Source organism: Phoenix dactylifera, chromosome 2 (assembly GCF_051530095.1).
Source record: "Phoenix dactylifera cultivar Ajwa chromosome 2, Ajwa_hap1_PhDact_Kaust_v1.1, whole genome shotgun sequence".
Taxonomy (NCBI): Eukaryota; Viridiplantae; Streptophyta; class Magnoliopsida; order Arecales; family Arecaceae; genus Phoenix; species Phoenix dactylifera.
Window position 1 is genome coordinate 4,982,020 of NC_143191.1, and position 18,043 is coordinate 5,000,062.

Sequence of the window (18,043 nt, forward strand, 5' to 3'; positions counted from 1 at the left end):
ATCTTAACTGGTTTCTGGAACATGTTATATGTTTGACGTTCATTTATGGATGCAGATTTATATAAATTTTATTGAGCTATGTTGCATAATCGGTATAAGGCTTTATGATATTGTCTGCATTTTAATGAGATTTATAGTTGATATTTATTTTAAATTTACTATATTTATAATGGTGTGATTGTGTGAGATTTTTACTGAGCTGTAAAGCTCATACCACGTCTTTTCTTATTCTTTCAGAATTGCAGAATACATAGTTTGAGATGGGTTAGGCGTGGAGCCCGAGCATTAGAGTTATGAGTTATGAGTTAGTTTGTTTATTTTCTGGTACCAAAGAACATTTGAAGATTTTATAACTGAACCTGTTGGATCGCTCCAAGGCTCATGCGGGTGTGTTATGTGCTCAGACCTGGATGTTTGATTTGGGGCGTGACACAACCACATTAGATCCAATAGCTTACTTCGAAGAAAATTACAAACCAACCATGATACATCGCAGCAAATTATTTTTAGGAGATCAACAGCATAGCCAACCTTATTTATCTATACTACCTAACAACCACAGTCAACCGTCTAAATTCTATTCTCCCCCGATAAACGAAAAATTCTCCAGTATCCATGTTTGGAGGGATTCTTTCTTATCCACTCACCCTTCCATTATATCTATCTTCTGATCCCTGTTTGCATAGGCAAGCAGGTTAATAACACCTATGAAGGGTGAACATAGGACAATGCTGAAAATACTGCCTGCTCGACGGTTAGCAAGAGAAGAAAGACCGCTGCCAACACTGAAATTGTAGCCCATGGGTTGCCAAGATAGTCTCGCCTCAAAGCAGCAAGCCATTTGTGCCATTTGAAGTCATAAAACCTGTTTATTTCCTCAATCTGATTTGCAAGGTAGTTCTTTTCCCGGACATAGTGTATCTGACTGCCCAACTGATTGAAGAGGTCTGCCACTTCTTGATCATTGCTTAACTTATGTTCCAGTATGCCTCCCAATTGGAGCAACCGCACGTCCTCAGCCTGGTCGATGATGCAGTCCATAAACAGTGCATATATCGTAAAGTACATCTCAGTGTCGAAATAGCACTGTTCGAAGGCTATGAGGTTTCGGAAGAGAGAACCAGTATAGTCATGGATTTGCAGTGGTGGTATCTCCATCCGCCCACTTCTAAACATTAAATACAACTTCCAGAGGCATAGCAGTGGCGCGAGATTCATCTTCCTTTTCTGGAATTTTATGTTCAAGAAGCTGTCTGCCTGTTCCTTCCTCTCGAACTTCACCCCAGCCCTGTGGAGCTCCGTCGCACTAGGAATCCACTTGGGTGCAGATGTCGGAGACCCTTGTGAAGGAGCATCAACTTCTGCTTTCTTCCACTTGCACTTCATGGGTTCAGGAATACATCCTGATGCAGATGGAGACTCTGCTGGTATTTCTGAAGGGATTCGAGATGAATAAAATAGATGGAGCAGATGATGGTATTCTCCGGGGGCCTTCTTGAATGATTTGGATTTCTCGGGATGGATGCCCTTGAAAAGCTCGAGAGCAAGGTCAACAAGATCAATCGGCCCATCCTCGCATGGTTTGAGATGATCAAATAGCAATTGGATGATGAAGAAAGGAATTTGGTTCTCAAGCTTCAATAGATCATAAACCACTAAACTCAGAGTGAACAGCCCTCCCTCAGTTGGGCCCTCAAGCTGTTCATCCTTCTCCTCGATATTTAAAACAACCTCCTTGGTTGCCTCGGCTTCCAACTTTTCTACCTCTTCCTCCCCTATCTCCCTTGCAAACCCCTTTCCCTTTTTATCCTTCTCCTCAAACTTTAAAACAACCTCCTCTCCCCTCGTCTCAACAATACACTCTCTCCTCTTCTTGCCCTCATCCTCCTCAGTTGCCTCGCCTTCCAACTTTCCTTCCTTTTCCTCCTTTATCTCCTTTGCAATTCCCTTCTCCTTTTTTCTCTCCTTGATCAATGATTTCTTCCTAAGACACATTTTTAGCATGAGATAAATGATGAAGCACCCATCAAGCAACATGATCAATGCCATATCTTGGGCATCCAGTTCGGAGAATTCCTCAGAGTAGCAGCTTCGGACCTTCTCATCCTGTTTCTTCAACTCCAACAAGCACTCGTTCAACAATTGACTTGCATGCTCCCGACTTCGATGATGCGATAGAAGGTGCCGGACACACCGCCACTTGTGGTCCTTCATGGAGGAACTCCCCCAGTTGACGTGAAAAGGTCCAAGGAATGCAATGACTGGTCCGTAGGCATTCCAATTCGACTGTTTGATGTGCTCGGGGACCCTGAAGATGGTGCAAGGTCTCTTGGGATGGTCCGTAGGCTGTGCTAAATTTATATTATTCCTCACTTCATTGATCCACGCCTCGTCGGTTTTGCCGGGGGGGCGCATTCCTCTGTTTGTAGAAGGCGCTATAGAGTACGTGACCAAGTAAGTTACTATAACTTCTAAGAGAAATTATCTAACAGATATTTAGTTCAAAAATTAAAATAATTAATTTTCCATGCAAAAATTTCTCAGTTGTTGCGAGAAAGCTACTTTGATTATACAATATCATGAGCATGGGCCCAACAAATTTGGCAGGATGCCTTTTGTATTTAAATTATGCAAGTGACGGTATGCAAGTAATCTTTAGGATTTAATTATTTCTCATGCAAAAACAAGCAAAAATTTCAAAATTAAGGGATCTAGACATCTGCTAGGAATAAGGATTTCCTGTGGTTCGTTCAAAACTATATCGCATCCATGATCCAAGAACTCCAAGAGAAAGCAACCATTTAAAAACAAGAAAGTTGAAAATATTTGACCACAATTTGAAAGAGATAAATGACAGATAAATCCTGAAACCTAGAAAGTAAAATGAAATAAGTAAGAATAGAGAAATAAAATTTGAATTATCTCTCATGCAGAAAATAAAAATTAAATAGAACGTACAGAATTTACATCATATCATCAAGAGTGATAACTTCTAATTAGTAAAACACAATATTTAAGAATTACGTTGAGAATATGATAATATTTATGATAGTCATGAAATTATGATTATTTGAGGTTTCCTATTTTTTTAAATTTATGAGATCTTTATTTTATTGGAGAAACAAAAGGCCACCCAGCTTCACATGCCAATAAATTAAATATAAAACCGAAAGCTATGTGCCCCAAAAAGCACTTGTCAATTCGAGAAAAAATTCCAACCACAACAAATTTCAGTCATTGCTATGTATTTACATATATATATATATATATATATATATATATATATAGAGAGAGAGAGAGAGAGAGAGAGAGAGAGAGAGAGAGAGAGAGAAAGGGAGTTATAAAAGGATTCAAATAACGTATTTGATAGTTGTTGTTTATACCACATTTTAATCTATAGTGGAGGTCTAAATATGGATTAGATGAGAGATAATTCATCCTCGAAGATTTTATAATTGGTGGTTAATACGTTGGGGAAGATTTTTGCTTTCAGTGGCAGGAACCAGCCAACGGTGGGAGAGGTAGACGCACCAAAGCTTGGACCACTTTCCCGGAATGGTGCGGCTGTCTTAGCACACTCCATTGATGATGTGGGGCCAGGATCCCTGCGAGGACCTGATGTTGTACAGGGAGACATCGATAAAGAACGAGCAACATTGATATAACTTCTAGAAAAGAAATGATTTAGAAATAAAAGAGACATTTATAATTCAAAAATAAAATAACTTATTTGCAAGGATAATTTTTTTAGTTCCTGCAAGAAAGTTGCTTTTGTTATATTTCTTGAGTATGAGCCAAGCAAATTAACAAATACCTTAGAATATTTTGAAAAATATTTTTTATTAAAAAACGAGATCTAGAGCAAGCAAAGATTATCACCACTCTGAGGAATCTCTTTTCTAGTCTTGCCTCGTCACTTCCCATTCTCTTTATTTCTGATTCGAGATTTATCGGTAATATATATAAATATATCTTGGCACCTGTTTGGGCTTGACTTTTTGAATCTTTAAATCTCAGTTACATATATCTAGGGGCTCGCCTTTCACTAAATTAAGGCTTCAAATATTTAATATTTTTTAAAAAATAAGAATCTTAAGTTATAGGGTGGATTTGGATAAGTCAGAACAATTAGGGTCGGATACTCCTTCCATTTTGGAGAATCTCAAATGTGCTCAGCACTGGCATGAGACAAAAATTTAAGTTATTAATTATTATTTGGGCATTGGTTGGCACCTCATTCTAAGAGCTCGCCTTTTACTAAATTAAGGCTTCAAAAATTGAATATTTTTAAAAAAATAAGAATCTTAAGTTAAACTTGGATAAGTCAACACAATTAGAATCAGATTCCTCTTCCATACCGGAGAATCTCAAATGTAGCACTGACATGAGACAAAAATTTAAATTAGTAATTATCATTTGGGCATGAGGATATCAAATCAAGTCTAATCTTCTCTTATTTTTTCATTAGTAATCTGATTGGTTCCTAATATAAAAATTATGACCGACATAATCCAAATTTCAAAGAAACTTAACCAAATGATAGATGATGCCATATGTAAGAAGACTAGAGTGTCACAAAATTGTGATATGTTTTAAAAATTATTAAACTTTATATATATCTAGAATTGATTCTTATTTTATATTTAAAATTTATCATATCGCTCGACGACATGCTATCCAGGGATTCTTCGTTTATGTTACAACCTGGCTTATAAAGTGCTTGCCCGAGTAAATTACTATAACTTCTAAGAGAAATTACTATAATAATTATGTAGGCCAAGCATTTATATCAGGTATGATACTTTTTGCATTTCTATCAGGTATTTATATCATAGTGGATTTCACTAAAATATCCCATATAAATATTGATTTTGCGAGGAAAGTCATATATATATTTTTGGATAAAACCATATATATTCAGATGTTACTAGATGTTGCTATACCAAGTCTGGATTGGGCGCGCATGATGGGCCGAGCCAACCCTCGTTTTTCAAATTTGAATAAAAAAAAGGAGAAAACTCTCTTCTTATGTGCAGATTCAACAGGAATCTCTTTTCTTCATTCCACAGTTCAAAATACATAGAAAATGATTTGTTAAGAGATTTTCTATGCACAAAACGATTCACCATCATTGCTTTGGTGAAGCATGGCATTTGAGCGGTGAAAAGGTGTGATTCTACACACGACCAGCTGGCTTGGTGGTGATGAATTTACACACATTAAATGATCCGAAGGACTTGGATTATTTCTATTTTAGTCTCAATAAGATAAGTTTGTCTAACTTTATACTTATCGAATTTTTTGTTCTACAATAAATAACTTTTTTATGGATTGTGAGAGCGGGCAATAATCTAAGCAAATATATATTTTATATTCAAAATCTATATATATATATATATTGGACATTAAATAAATATTTATGGAGCATTCACTAATGTGTATTGCTTACTCCATACCTAGATCCACAAGTAAAAATATCAAGAAACCTTTTAAATATATATAAATATCATTATACAAAGAAGGTAAATCTAATTTTTACCGAAAATCAATAATTAAGTAAGTTTTTTTGTACGATTCAGAAGATCATAAATAAGAACTCAGCTGAAGTTGAAGAAAAGGAAAGAAAAGAATTTTGTAACACCAAACCTGATATTATATAAGAAACACACCTTTGAGCGACCCTGGTACATTTAATAGTCTAGCATCTCAAACGGACAAATTAATTAATGTGCGGGAAAGTTACCGTGCACAAAAGAATAGCAAATTTGAGCACGCGCGCGCCCACGCTCGCACACAAAATATTATTACTTCCGATCTTTTTTGTTTCTGAATTCTGATTCCGAGATCTATCCGTAATATATAGACGTGCCGTCGTGCCCGTCTAGGGATGAGTTTTCGCCAACAAGGCGTGGGGCCCCTCCACATTGACCGATGACTTGGGTGGTCTGGCAGTAGTCCTGATCTGCTCAAGACAATTAAGATCAGATTCTCCTTCCATTTGGAAGAATTTCAATTGTGCTCAGCAATAACACAAGATAAAAATCTCATTTATTATTATTTGGGCATGAGACTGTCAAATCTAGTCTAAGCTTTCCCTTTAAAGTTTATCTATCTCTTAAATTGATTCTCATTTTTTGTTTAATTTTTGATGATTAAAAATTTTATTTTCATCCCTGATATTTGATAAACTTTTTAATATTTTCCGAATAGAGATTTTGATGACCATTTTATATTTAGGCCTACGCCATCTAGACTCTCACGTACGTAGAAAATAGATATATAAAACATTACTAACTATTTAACAGATGATCTCTCAGTAAGACTAGACAAAGAGTGAACACAAAGTGCTAATTATGTAAAAGCTAAATGCAAAATAATAGTCAAACAAAAAGTAGAAATTTCAAGCTTCATTCGAAGGCTACATAGTCTGTGCATATCTTTAAGTGGACAATCTTTAAAATGCAGGGGATAAAAACAGAAGTTAAGTTGTGTCACCGAATTAAATTTGATATTTGTCGTATTTTTCATAACTATTTTGCCAAAATGGGTTATCCATAAGTACGCTGCGTTGCAAAGCTCGTCACGAATCAAGTTGTAGTGGTAGGTCTAAAGTCCTTTTCTGGTCTTCTCCTTTTTAAGGACATGGTGACCATAGTCGGCTCATCGGTTATTATCTAATAAGGTAAGAAATGCTAATCAAGTGAAGAGCACTATCTAACCATGAAATCGGTGTTAGAATAAGCATCATGAAACAAGTCAGGGCTCAACCATTTGCCAATAGTGGGATGGGGCCCATAAATTAGGATCCCATCATTGTCACGCTAAACTCATGTCTAGCTAATTTCACTCCATGTTTCTATAGCTCATAGCTGCAATTAGTTACAACTTAAACAAACTGATCACAAAGTGCCAGCTATGTATGGGTGCAAATGGGTCGGATCGAATCGAGTCATGAGCCAATCTGGTTCTTTGTTCAAGTCCTAATTTCAGACCAGACCTAACCAAATAAAAAATCGAATTTAGTCGGATCGGGTCTACGACTATAATTTTTGATCCAATGGGTTATTTGGGTCGGGTCGGGTCAGCTCGGATTTATGTATAATTCAGATCTAACTCCAAAAATGCGGACCTGGTTCAGATATGAGTTGGATCATTCCCCATCCAAAAATTATTGTTACGCTAATGAGTGATACCGCTTGACAGCTAGCCCTGCGGTCGCAATAAAGAAAGGCTTGGGCCTCGAAAGGGTCAAGGTCTCCGGATCTGGTTTAGGTATGAGTTGGATCATACCCCATCCAAAAATCATTGTTACGCTAAGTGATACCGCTCAACAGCTTGGCTCCGCGATAGCAATAAAGAAAGACTTGGGCCTCGAAAGGGTCAAGGTCTCCGGATCTAGTTAAGGTATGAGTTGGATCATACCCCATCCAAAAATCATTGTTACGCTGAGTCATACCGCTCGACAGCTGGGCCCCGCGGTAGCAATAAAGAAAGACTTGGGCCTCGAAAGGGTCAAGGACTCAAGGCCTCCGGATCTGGTTAAGGTATGAGTTGGATCATATCCCATCCAAAAATCATTGTTATGCTGAGTCATACCGCTCGACAGCTGGCCCCACGGTAGCAATAAAGAAAGGCTTGGGCCTCGAAAAGATCAAGATCTCCGAATCTGGTTAAGATATGAGTTGGATCATACCCCATCCAAAAATCATTGTTATGCTAAGTCATACCGCTCGATAGCTGGGCCCTGCGGTAGCACTAAAGAAAGACTTGAGCCTCGAAAGGGTTAAGATCTTCTTAAAATAATTATATAGGAGACAAACAAAGGAGACTGCATCTCCTGCGGTGACATCGCAAAAGCGGCAAGTTGGTGCTTTGGTGGTCTCAGCTCTCAGGCGGTAGCAAAAAAAAAAGCCTCGAGCCTCGAAAGGGTCAAGGTCTTCTTAAAATCACCCAGCCACCTTATATGAGAGAAACAAAGGGACCGCTTCAGCCCTTCCACCAAACTTTCCGCTCTCCTCCCTTGCAAGCCCTAGCTGGACATCCGCGCAACTCTACATCGTTTGTAAATATAGTCTCTATTAAGCTCCCTTTTGTATTTAAATTATGCAAGTAACGGTATGCAAGTAATCTCTAGAATTTAATTATTTTTCATTCAGAAACAAGCTAAAATTTCAAAATTAAGGAATCAGCCAAGCCAACGGTGGAAGAAGTAGGTGTACCACAGCTGGATAATGACATTGAAAGGCCAGAAAAGTCTGTATCGCCATGAAAGGCCGATGTGTGGCGAGCTGGCTTGCTGATATCCATGCCACGACCTGATGATGTACAGAATGACATTGATAATGAACAAGCAACATTGATATAATTTCTAGAAAAGAAATGATTTAGAAATAAAAGAGACATTTATAATTCAAAAATAAAATAACTGGTTTGCAAGGATAATTTTTTTAGTTCCTGCAAGAAAGTTGCTTTTGTTATATTTCTTGAGTATGAGCCAAGCAAATTAACAAATACCTTAGAATATTTTGAAAAATATTTTTTAATTAAAAAAATCAGATCTAGTGCAAGCAAAGATGATCACCACTCTGAGGAATCTCTTTTCCAGTCTTGCCTCGCCACTTCCCATTTTTCTTTGTTTCTGATTCGAGATTTATCGGTAATATATATAAATATATCTTGGCACCTGTTTGGGCTTGACCTTTTGAATCTTTAAATCTCAGTTACATTTATTGGTTGGCACCTCATCCTAGGGGCTCGTCTTTCGCTAAGTTAAGGCTTCAAATATTTAATATTTTTTTAAAAAATAAGAATATTAAGTTATAGGATGGATTTGGATAAGTCCGAATAATTAGGGTCGGATACTCCTTTCATTTTGGAGAATCTCAATTGTGCTCAGCACTGGCATGAGACAAAAATTTAAATTATTAATTATTATTTGGGCACTCAGTTTTTTTTATTGGTTGGCACCTCATCGTAGGAGCTCGCCTTTTACTAAATTAAGGCTTCAAAAATTGGATATTTTTTAAAAAATAAGAATCTTAAGTTAAATTTGGATCTCAGATTCTCCTTCCATTACGGAGAATCTCAAATGTGCCCAGCAGGGACATGAGACAAAAATCTAAATTAGTAATTATTATTTGGGCATATGCCCAAATAATAAAATTAAGTCTAATCTTCTCTTATTCTTTCATTATAATTTGATTGGTTCCAAACATAAAAATTATGACCGACATAATCCAAATTTCAAAGAAACTTAACCAAATGATGGATGATGCCATATGTAAGAAGACTAGAGTGTCTCAAAATTGTGATATGTTTTAAAAATTATTAAACTTTATATATATCTAGAATTGATTCTACTTTATATTTAAAATTTATCATATCTCTCGGTGACATGCCATCAAGGAATTCTCCATCTATGTTACAACCTGACTTATATAGCGCTTGACAGAGTAAATTACTATAATAATTATGTAGGCCAAGCATTTATATCATGTATAATACTTTTTGCATTTATATCCTAGTGGATTTCACTAAAATATTCCATATAAATATTGATTTTGCGAGAAAGTCACATAAATCTTTTTTTTATAAAATCATAGATATTTAGATGTTACTAGATGTTGGTATATCGAGTCTGGATTGGGCCGCATGATGGGCCGAGCCAACCCCCGATTTTCAAACTTGAAGGAAAAGAGGGAGGTACCTGCTGGGAGAAGCTAACATTCGGTTCCCACCCCTCCCTCTTCCCTCTCAAATTAATAAAAAAAATAGGAGAAAACTCTCTTCTTATGCACAGATTCAACAAGAGTCTCTTTTCTTCGTTCCACAGTTCAAAATACAAAGAAAATGATTTGTTAAGAGATTTTCTATGCACAAAACGATCCACCATCATTGTTTTGGTGAAGCATGGCATTTGATTCCGATCTTTTTGGTTTCTGATTCCGAGATCTATCCGTAATTTGGGGCTCGTTTGGTTCGCGGGAAGTATTTTCCCTCCTAGGAATATGATTCCTGGGAATCAGATTCCTAGGAAGAGGATACCTAGGAAAGTACTTTTGACATGTTTGGTTAACCATGGGAAAGTGACTAATTTCCAAAGTGTTTATGTTTGGTTAACCATCCACTTTCCTAGGAAAGTTATGTATAATTCCTATTATGCCCTTAATAAAAATTAGGTCTTTAATGCCTCTTTAATGCTTCTTTAATGCTGAAGGGTCTTTTTGGGAAAAAATAAAAAAGGAGTGATTCCCACCTCATGGGAAAGTAACTTTCCCATGTTTCTCATGGGAAAGACTTTCCCATGAAATGTGGGAATCATATTCCCATGGGAATACAACTTTCCCATCTCTCTCCTTTGAAAACTCCAACCAAACAAGAGGCATTTCATTACTTTTCCGTTGACCACACTTTCCCCCCTCCTTTTCCTGCGAACCAAACGAGCCCATATAGACATGCCGTCGTGCCCGTCTAGGCATGAGTTTTCGCCAACAAGGCGGTGGGGCCGCTCCACATTGACTGATAACTTGGGCAGTTTGGCACTAGTCTTCGGGCGGCGGTTTGGCTAGTCTTATCCACTCAAAACAATTAAGATTAGATTCTCCTACCATTTAGAAGAATTTCAAATGCGCTTAGCAACGATATAAGACAAAAATCTCAATTATTGTTATTTAGGCATGAGGATGTAAAATCTAGTTTAAGCTTTGTCTTTAAAGTTTATCTATCTCTTAAATTGATTCTCATTTTTTCGTTTAATTTTTGATGATTAAAAATTTTATTTGCATCCATGATATTTGATAACCTTTTTAATATTTTTCGAATAGAGATTTTGATGACCATTTTATATTTAGGCCCATACCATCTAGACTCTCACGCAATATTGCATGGAAAATAGATATATAAAACATTACTTACTATTTAACAGATGATCTCATAGCAAGACTAGACAAAGAGTGAACATAAAGTGCTAATTATGTAAAAGCTGAATGCAAAATAATAGTCAAATAAAGAGTAGAAATTTCAAACTTCATTCGAAAACTACAAGATCTGTGCATATCTTTAAGTGGACAACCTTTAAAATGCGGAGGATAAAAATAGAAGTTAAGTTGCGTCGCCGAATTAAATTTGGTATTTGTCGTATTTTTCATAACTATTTTGCCAAAATGGGTTATCTATAAGTACGTCGCGTTGCAAAGTTCGTCACGAATCAAGTTGTAGTGGTAGGTTTAAAGTCCTTTTCTAGCCTTCTTCTTTTTAAGGACATGGTGACCATAGTCGGCTCATCGGTCATCATCTACTAAGGTAAGAAATGCTAATCAAGTGAAGAGCACTATCTAACTATGAAATCGGTGTTAGAATAAGCATCATGAAACAAGTCAGGGCTCAACCAGTTGCCAATAGTGAGATGGGGCCCACAAATTAGGATCCCATCATTGTTATGCTAAACTCATGTCTAGCTAATTTCACTCCATGCTCCTATAGCTCATAGCTGCAATTAGTTACAACTTAATCAAATCGGTCACAAAGTGCTAGCTTTGTATGGGTGCAAATGGGTCGGGTCGAACCGAGTCATGAGCCAACCCGGTTTTTTGTTCAGGTTCTAATTTTAGACCAAACCTACCTCAATACAAATTTGGGTTTGGTCGGGTCGGATCCACGACTATAATTTTTGATCCAATGGGTTATTTAGGTTGGATCAGATCGAGTCAAATCTATATATAATTCGGATCTAACTCAAAAAAATTGGAATTGGTTCAGGTATGAGTCGGATCATACCCCATCCAAAAATCATTGTTATGCTAATGAGTGATACCGCTCGATAGCTGGCCCCGCGGTAGCAATAAAGAAAGACTTGGGCCTCGAAAGGGTCAAGGTCTTCTTAAAATAATTATATAAGAAACTAAGGGCTTGGAAAGGGCTGTCCAGATATGGAGGAGCGCCACAGCCCCCTGGGCCCACTGGCCCGACTGGCTGTCGACAGAGGACTTTGGGGAGGTCGGAAGTTGGAGACTTGGGGACCAGGGCTGCCTATCTGGTTACCATTGCTGGCTGGACAGGAATGCTCGGGTCTTCAAGGATAGGACGAAGCACCCAAGGTCGGTAGCAGATTGAGCTCTTTTCCACATGGTGGAAGTATCCTAAGCTGCCACGCTGTCGCCAATTGAGATGGCCGGGAAAATCTAGGACTCCCCTTTAGCTCCTGTAGTGCTCAGGACCGTTCTGGTCTCCTAGAAGCCTCCACCCTCTGGCTTTCTCAAAGTGAATTTCGATGGTAGCGTATATGAGGGAGGGAGCACTGGAGGTGTGGGCTTCGTCATCAGGGAATATGAGGCCAGATTGATTGCGGCTGGAGGCCGAAGGATAGGTCTAAAGTTCTTATCAAACCTTCTTCTTTTCAAGAACATGGGGACCATAGTCGGTCATCATCCAATTAGGTAAGAAATGCTATTCAAGTGAAGAGCACTATCTAACCATGGCATCAGTGTTAGAATAAGTATCATTGAACAAGTCAAGGCTAAACAAGTTGCCAATAGTGGGTTGGGATCCCATCATTGTCACGCTAAACTCATGTCTAGCTAATTCGACTTCATGCTTCTATAGCTTATAGCTGTAATTAGTTACAACTTAATCAAACCGGTCACAAAGTACCAGCTATGTAGAGATGCAAATGAGTCGGATCGGACCAAATCATGAATGACTCCAACTCAATCCGGTTTGTTGTTCGGATTCTAATTTTAGACCCAAATCCAACTCAATAGAAAATTGGTTTGATCGGATCGAGTCCACAGCTATAATTTTTGATCTAATAAATTATTTAAGTTAGATCGGATCAATGTATAATTTATATGCAACTTAAAAAATTTGGATTTGGTTCTGATCTTAGTCGGAACATACCCATCCAAAAATTATTATTGTGCTAACGAGTGGAACACTCGGCAGTAGAGATGGGCATCGGGCCGTACCGGGCCCGGCCTGGTCCAGGCCCACCGGGCCACAGACTAAACGGGCCGTGCCTGGCCCGGCCTGTTACTAAACGGGCCGTGCCAGGCACGGCCCGCTTAGCCTAAAGGCTAAGCCCGGCACGGCCCTCTTAGCCTAAAGGCTAAGCCCGGCACGACCCTAGGCCCGTGGGGTGGCGGGCCGTGCCGGGCCCTGGCACCAGACGGGCCGTGCCTGGCACGGCCCATCACGGGCCTGGAGACGGGCCGTGCCTGGCACGGCCAGTCTGGCAAAAAAAATAACTAGTCGTTACCCATAACGGCTAGTTGTGATTTTTACCCAAAATACCCCTCCCAACAGTCATAAAACGGCTATTTTGAGGGATATTTTGGGGGGAAAAAAATTTGGAGTCCTATAAATACCCCTTTCCTCCCTCATTCTAATCACACCAAACCAACTCTTCTCTCCTTCTCTACTACTACTATTGTATTCTGCTTTCTTATTGTATTCTGGAGGTCAGACCAAGGTCTAAACCTCCCTTCATGTACCATTTTGATTTAAATTAATAAACTGGTAGGGGTCTATGCCAAACCCCCCACCATTAAGATGGCTTTATATTAATAAATCTTTAGTTTCCAATATTTATTAATTTATTAAAAAGAATTATTTTCATTTATTTTAAGGGGGACAAGCCGTGCCTGGCCTGGTCCAAGCCCAGTTCTGGCCCTTATGGGCCGTTCCGGGCTAGCTCGCGGGCCGTGCCGTGCTTGGCCCACAAATCGTGCCAGCCCAAGCCCTAATGGGCCGTGCCGGGCTGTCTCGCGGGCCGTGCCGTGCTTGGTCCACGAATCGTGCCATCTCAGGCCCTTATGGGCCGTGCCGGGCTCGGCCTGCGAACCAGAAATTCTTAACCCAGCCCGGCTCTCTTTTATGGGTCGTGCCTAGTACGGCCCGTTACTGTAGCAAGCCGGGCCGTGCTGGGCCATGGACGGTCCAGCCCAATGCCCATCTCTACTCGGCAGCAGGGCCCCGCGGTAGCCACTAGCAACAAAGAAAGCCTCGTCTCCATAAATAGCCCACCCCGCCTTATGTAAGAGACAAAGAAGGCATGGCCCGTTTCGTACCGGGCCGTATCAAGCTATGGACGGTTCGGCTCAATGCCCATCTCTACTCGGCAGTAGGGCCCCGCGGTAACAACCAGCAACAAAGAAAGCCTCGTCTCCATAAATAGCCCACCTCGCCTTATGTAAGAGACAAAGAAGGGGAACTGCATCTCTTATGGCGACATCGCAAAACGTGCGGCACGTTGGTGGTGTCAGGCCCACGCGGTAGCATCAAAGAAAGCCTCGGGCCTCGAAAGGGTAAAGGTCTCCATAAATAACCCACCCCACTTTATATAAGAGACAAACAAAGAGGACGGCGTCTCCTGGTGACATCGCGAAACGTGCGGCACACTGGCAATCCAAAGAGAGACAAAAATCATATACTTTTTTCTGATTCTGTAGGCATTGCCCAACATGTGTGAGAAACCGATGTACCAAAAAAAAATAATTTGATATTTATCATATTTTTCATAACTATTTTGCCAAAATGGATTATCCATTAGTACGTCGCATTGCAAAGTTCGTCACGAATCAAGTTGTAGTGGTAGGTCTAAAGTCCTTTTCTGGGCTAACACATTGCATCTGAAAAATTACAGCTTGGTGAAGTTCCTAACACCTGCATCAGGTCTCCAAGGATACTGGGATCCTTACCCTATTGACATGGAGTTCCGACCCCCATGCATGGTCCTCTCTACAATTGGGATATCAAAGCCTGGAAAACTGGAGGGGCAGAATACTAGGGAATGCTCCTCACGTTTACATTAGCTTCATATGTGCTTGCCCTCCTCCAGACAGAAAACAAGGTTACTGTACAGAATGTCTCTGGATTTTGCCCCATTTCTTCAGCACATCCCCTTCGTGCATATATTGTGGAGGCACTTTGCAGAGAAGGTGAGCAGCATAGTGTAGTGAGAGTTTTCTTTCCTTAATTAGAGTTCAGCATGTCATATATCCATTAGCCTACACATAATTGAGTGTGAAGAAGCATCAGAACACAAAATAAATTTTGGACTGAAGCATGCCTAGTCTTATTTGATAATATGATCACAACATAACCTTGGTGTCTCCGCTGCTATCACTGGATCATATCACCATGAAAGATGTTACCATATGGTGCACTCACTTTTGTTTTCACACCATATCTAGCAACCACTTCAAGCCTGAAAACCAAATCAGTGCAAATTCTTGTATTTTGTTGCCTCCGTGTTGATAAAAGCTTCATAACGATATGAGTATTTAGCAATAAAAGCACATATATTAAAAAGGAGAGGAAAACACCCATTTTGTTTAGATCTGAGAAAGTATATCTATAATTCTGTAATTGCCAAAGCTGTACAAAGTGGCTCACGCAAACCAATCTTTGTGAGCAACTGAAGCTTTATTCAAATAAATAACCGATGAATCCCATGTACAAAAGGCATTTAGATAGTATTAGAGTTTCGATAACCTAGAGCTGCAGTATATTTTTCATCATGCTTGGGAAGTAACATGTGTATAATCCAATCTGTTATAAGACAATGTTGGAGTGCTGGAGTGAGATTTGGGAATATAACATAATTCATAGCAAAAACATATCTTCTCTCCTAAAAAAGTCAAAAAAGCATAGCAAGCATATCCTCGGTTGCCAAAGATGATCATATGGTGACTTTGTGAGCCTTCTTTGTGATCATGCTTGTTGCTATTTGTGCTTTCAATCTTACATTCTCCTTGTGTGGTGTTAACTCTTGTACCCAGGTGCTGAATGAGGACCTGCAGCTTGTCATCGGCCAGCAGGACCGGATGATCAATGGGGCCAATGTGTGGAACCTACCAGTATCATATGACAAACTTGGTGTACGGTACAGATTGTGGAGAGATGCAGTTGAGAGCGGAGCCAAGAGATTGCCATTCACCAAACAAGATAAATAGCCCATGTACAGCAAGCTCCTTAACATACTACTTCGGGTTCTTCCATCATCATTCTTTGCAATACGAATGTAATAAACCGTCTATCATATATGATGGAAGGTACAATGGCCTAAGAACCAATCACTGATTCACAGATGATCCATTGAGGAGGACTACAAGCAGTAGCTTCGGGAGCAGACAGAAGATAACTGGTTCATACCCTGTAAAAATAAATTGTACACTAGTTTGAATATGGAGGCATGCTAGTATGCCTTGATTGTTTTTTGTGTACAAAGATGATCCTAATTTTGGACTTCAATTGCTCCTCATTTTTCTTTATTTTTTCACATTCTTTACTGATTTATGTTATCTTAATTCCTGACTTTTTTTATTTTTGTTTATTACCCCTCTGGAAAATAGGAGGAGTCTTCTTTTTTCCATTGATCTCGGCAAAACCAACACACAAAGAAGTTACTCAGTATGATAGCTTTTTTCCATTCTATGTTTCAGCTTTTCTTTTTTAACCTCTCCCAATTAAATCCTAGACTTTTTCGGATTTGGGCCAGGCTTAGGCCGAAAGATTTTCTCAAACCTTATGGCTCAAGTCCGATCCGATCCTGGCCCAGACGGCTTGAAACCTAATCAGGCCGACTTGAATGTCTATTTGGGCCAACACAAGTTAGCTTAATTGGCTTGGTGTTTGGCTCGAGGAAAGGAAGGGGTGACGAGGAGTCGGTGTCCATGAATCCACCCTCCTCTCCTCCATCAAGAGGTCGAGATGAGAGAGAGTGAGAGAAAGGGAGGCCTGCCACCTCCACCCTTTGTTGTTGTCACGATGGTCCTCCTCTTGCCCTCCTCTCCTTCCTCGCCCCATCCCTCCTCAACTCCACCTCCCTCCCTTACACCCACCACCCCGCCCCAATCGCTATCATAGCTCCCTCTTATGGTATCTGTGAGCCAAGTCTTGGCTAAGCCTAGCTTGTCCATCGACACCGAGAGGGGAGAGAGGAATGGAGAGATCATGGAGAGAGAGAGAGGGGTATCGTACATGTGGTTCATTAGCACCGCTGTCAGCCGGTGAGAGGAGGGTCCACATTCGGCCATGTTTGGACTAGTGACGACGGGAGGGGCAATGTGAGAGGGCAACTAGATAAGGCTAGAGATGAGAGAGGAGAGGTGGAGTAAGGTTTGATGCCTTGAAGGGCAATTAAAGAATTAGATTAGGGATCGAGGGTTTAAGTCGTCAACCCTCACCCTTAGGCTGTAAATGGGTCGTGAGGCTTTAAGATGTGATAACTTCTTTGCTAGGTGTCGGTCTTCTACTTGTGCTCTTGGTTGCAATACGGAGGATCCTACCCTCCACCTCCTCCTTGAGCCTTGAAAATATGTCCCCCCGGCTACTGACGAGGTCTGTCCTGAGCAAGCGTGGACTGAGCATCTAACCATACTGCCTTGGGTGCCAGGTGAAAGAGTTCGTGGACCACATTCTGTTCTAGTGCGATCGAGCCATGAGGGTCTGGAGGCTTGTAGATATTCTGCCGGATGCTCAGTGCCAGTCCATCCCCTTCACCCAGGTGCTCAGACATTGGGCCACTACCTCTCAGACCCAATATATGGCCATTTGGGTTGTCTATATTGCTTACCATATTTGGTTGGCCAGAAATGTTTGAATTTTTATAGAGAGCAGTCCTGCACCAAAGTTTCCATGAAAAGGGCCCATGTGCAGGCTGCGGGAATCACCCATGCCGATCTATCAGGCAGGCCTTTGATAGCTCGGAGCATCTGGAGCTCTACATATTCTCCTGTAGCACCACGAACGAGGTTCCTCACCTAGGAGCCCCCATCCTCGAGTTTTTTCAAGGTCAACTTTGATGGATGTGTGTTGGATAGTGGCAGGAGGGGCGGCACAAGCTTTGAGATCAAAGGCTCGAACTCTAGGGTGATGGTGGCCGGTGGGTGCAAAATCTTTGACATTTCTATCCCTAGGACGGAGCTGAGGACAGCTTGGGCTGGTCTATGTTATGCTCGACGCATATTGCGGGCTAACGCAATCCTGCTTGAAGGTGACTCGGCTACGGTGATCGGTTGGAGTCAGGGATACACTGTTGACATGG

General features: G+C 40.3%; 1 protein-coding gene across 6 annotated transcripts; it reads right to left on the reverse strand.

Annotated features, from left to right (window-relative positions):
* Positions 1 to 440: 440 nt before the first annotated feature.
* On the reverse strand, positions 441 to 5,832 carry LOC113461849 (UPF0481 protein At3g47200-like). Of its 6 annotated transcripts, none has more exons than XM_089928691.1 (3): positions 5,744 to 5,832; positions 3,532 to 3,615; positions 441 to 2,419 (listed from the first exon to the last, which is right to left on the reverse strand). In XM_089928691.1, exon 3 carries the CDS (start codon positions 2,413 to 2,415, stop codon positions 706 to 708), a length of 1,710 nt encoding a protein of 569 aa, XP_089784817.1. In that variant the 5' UTR covers positions 2,416 to 2,419; positions 3,532 to 3,615; positions 5,744 to 5,832; the 3' UTR covers positions 441 to 705. The 6 variants fall into 6 exon arrangements, with proteins under 6 accessions (XP_089784817.1, XP_089784813.1, XP_089784814.1 ...); XM_089928687.1 differs by having other exon boundaries at positions 441 to 2,435; XM_089928688.1 differs by having other exon boundaries at positions 441 to 2,435; positions 5,670 to 5,828.
* Positions 5,833 to 18,043: the final 12,211 nt, after the last annotated feature.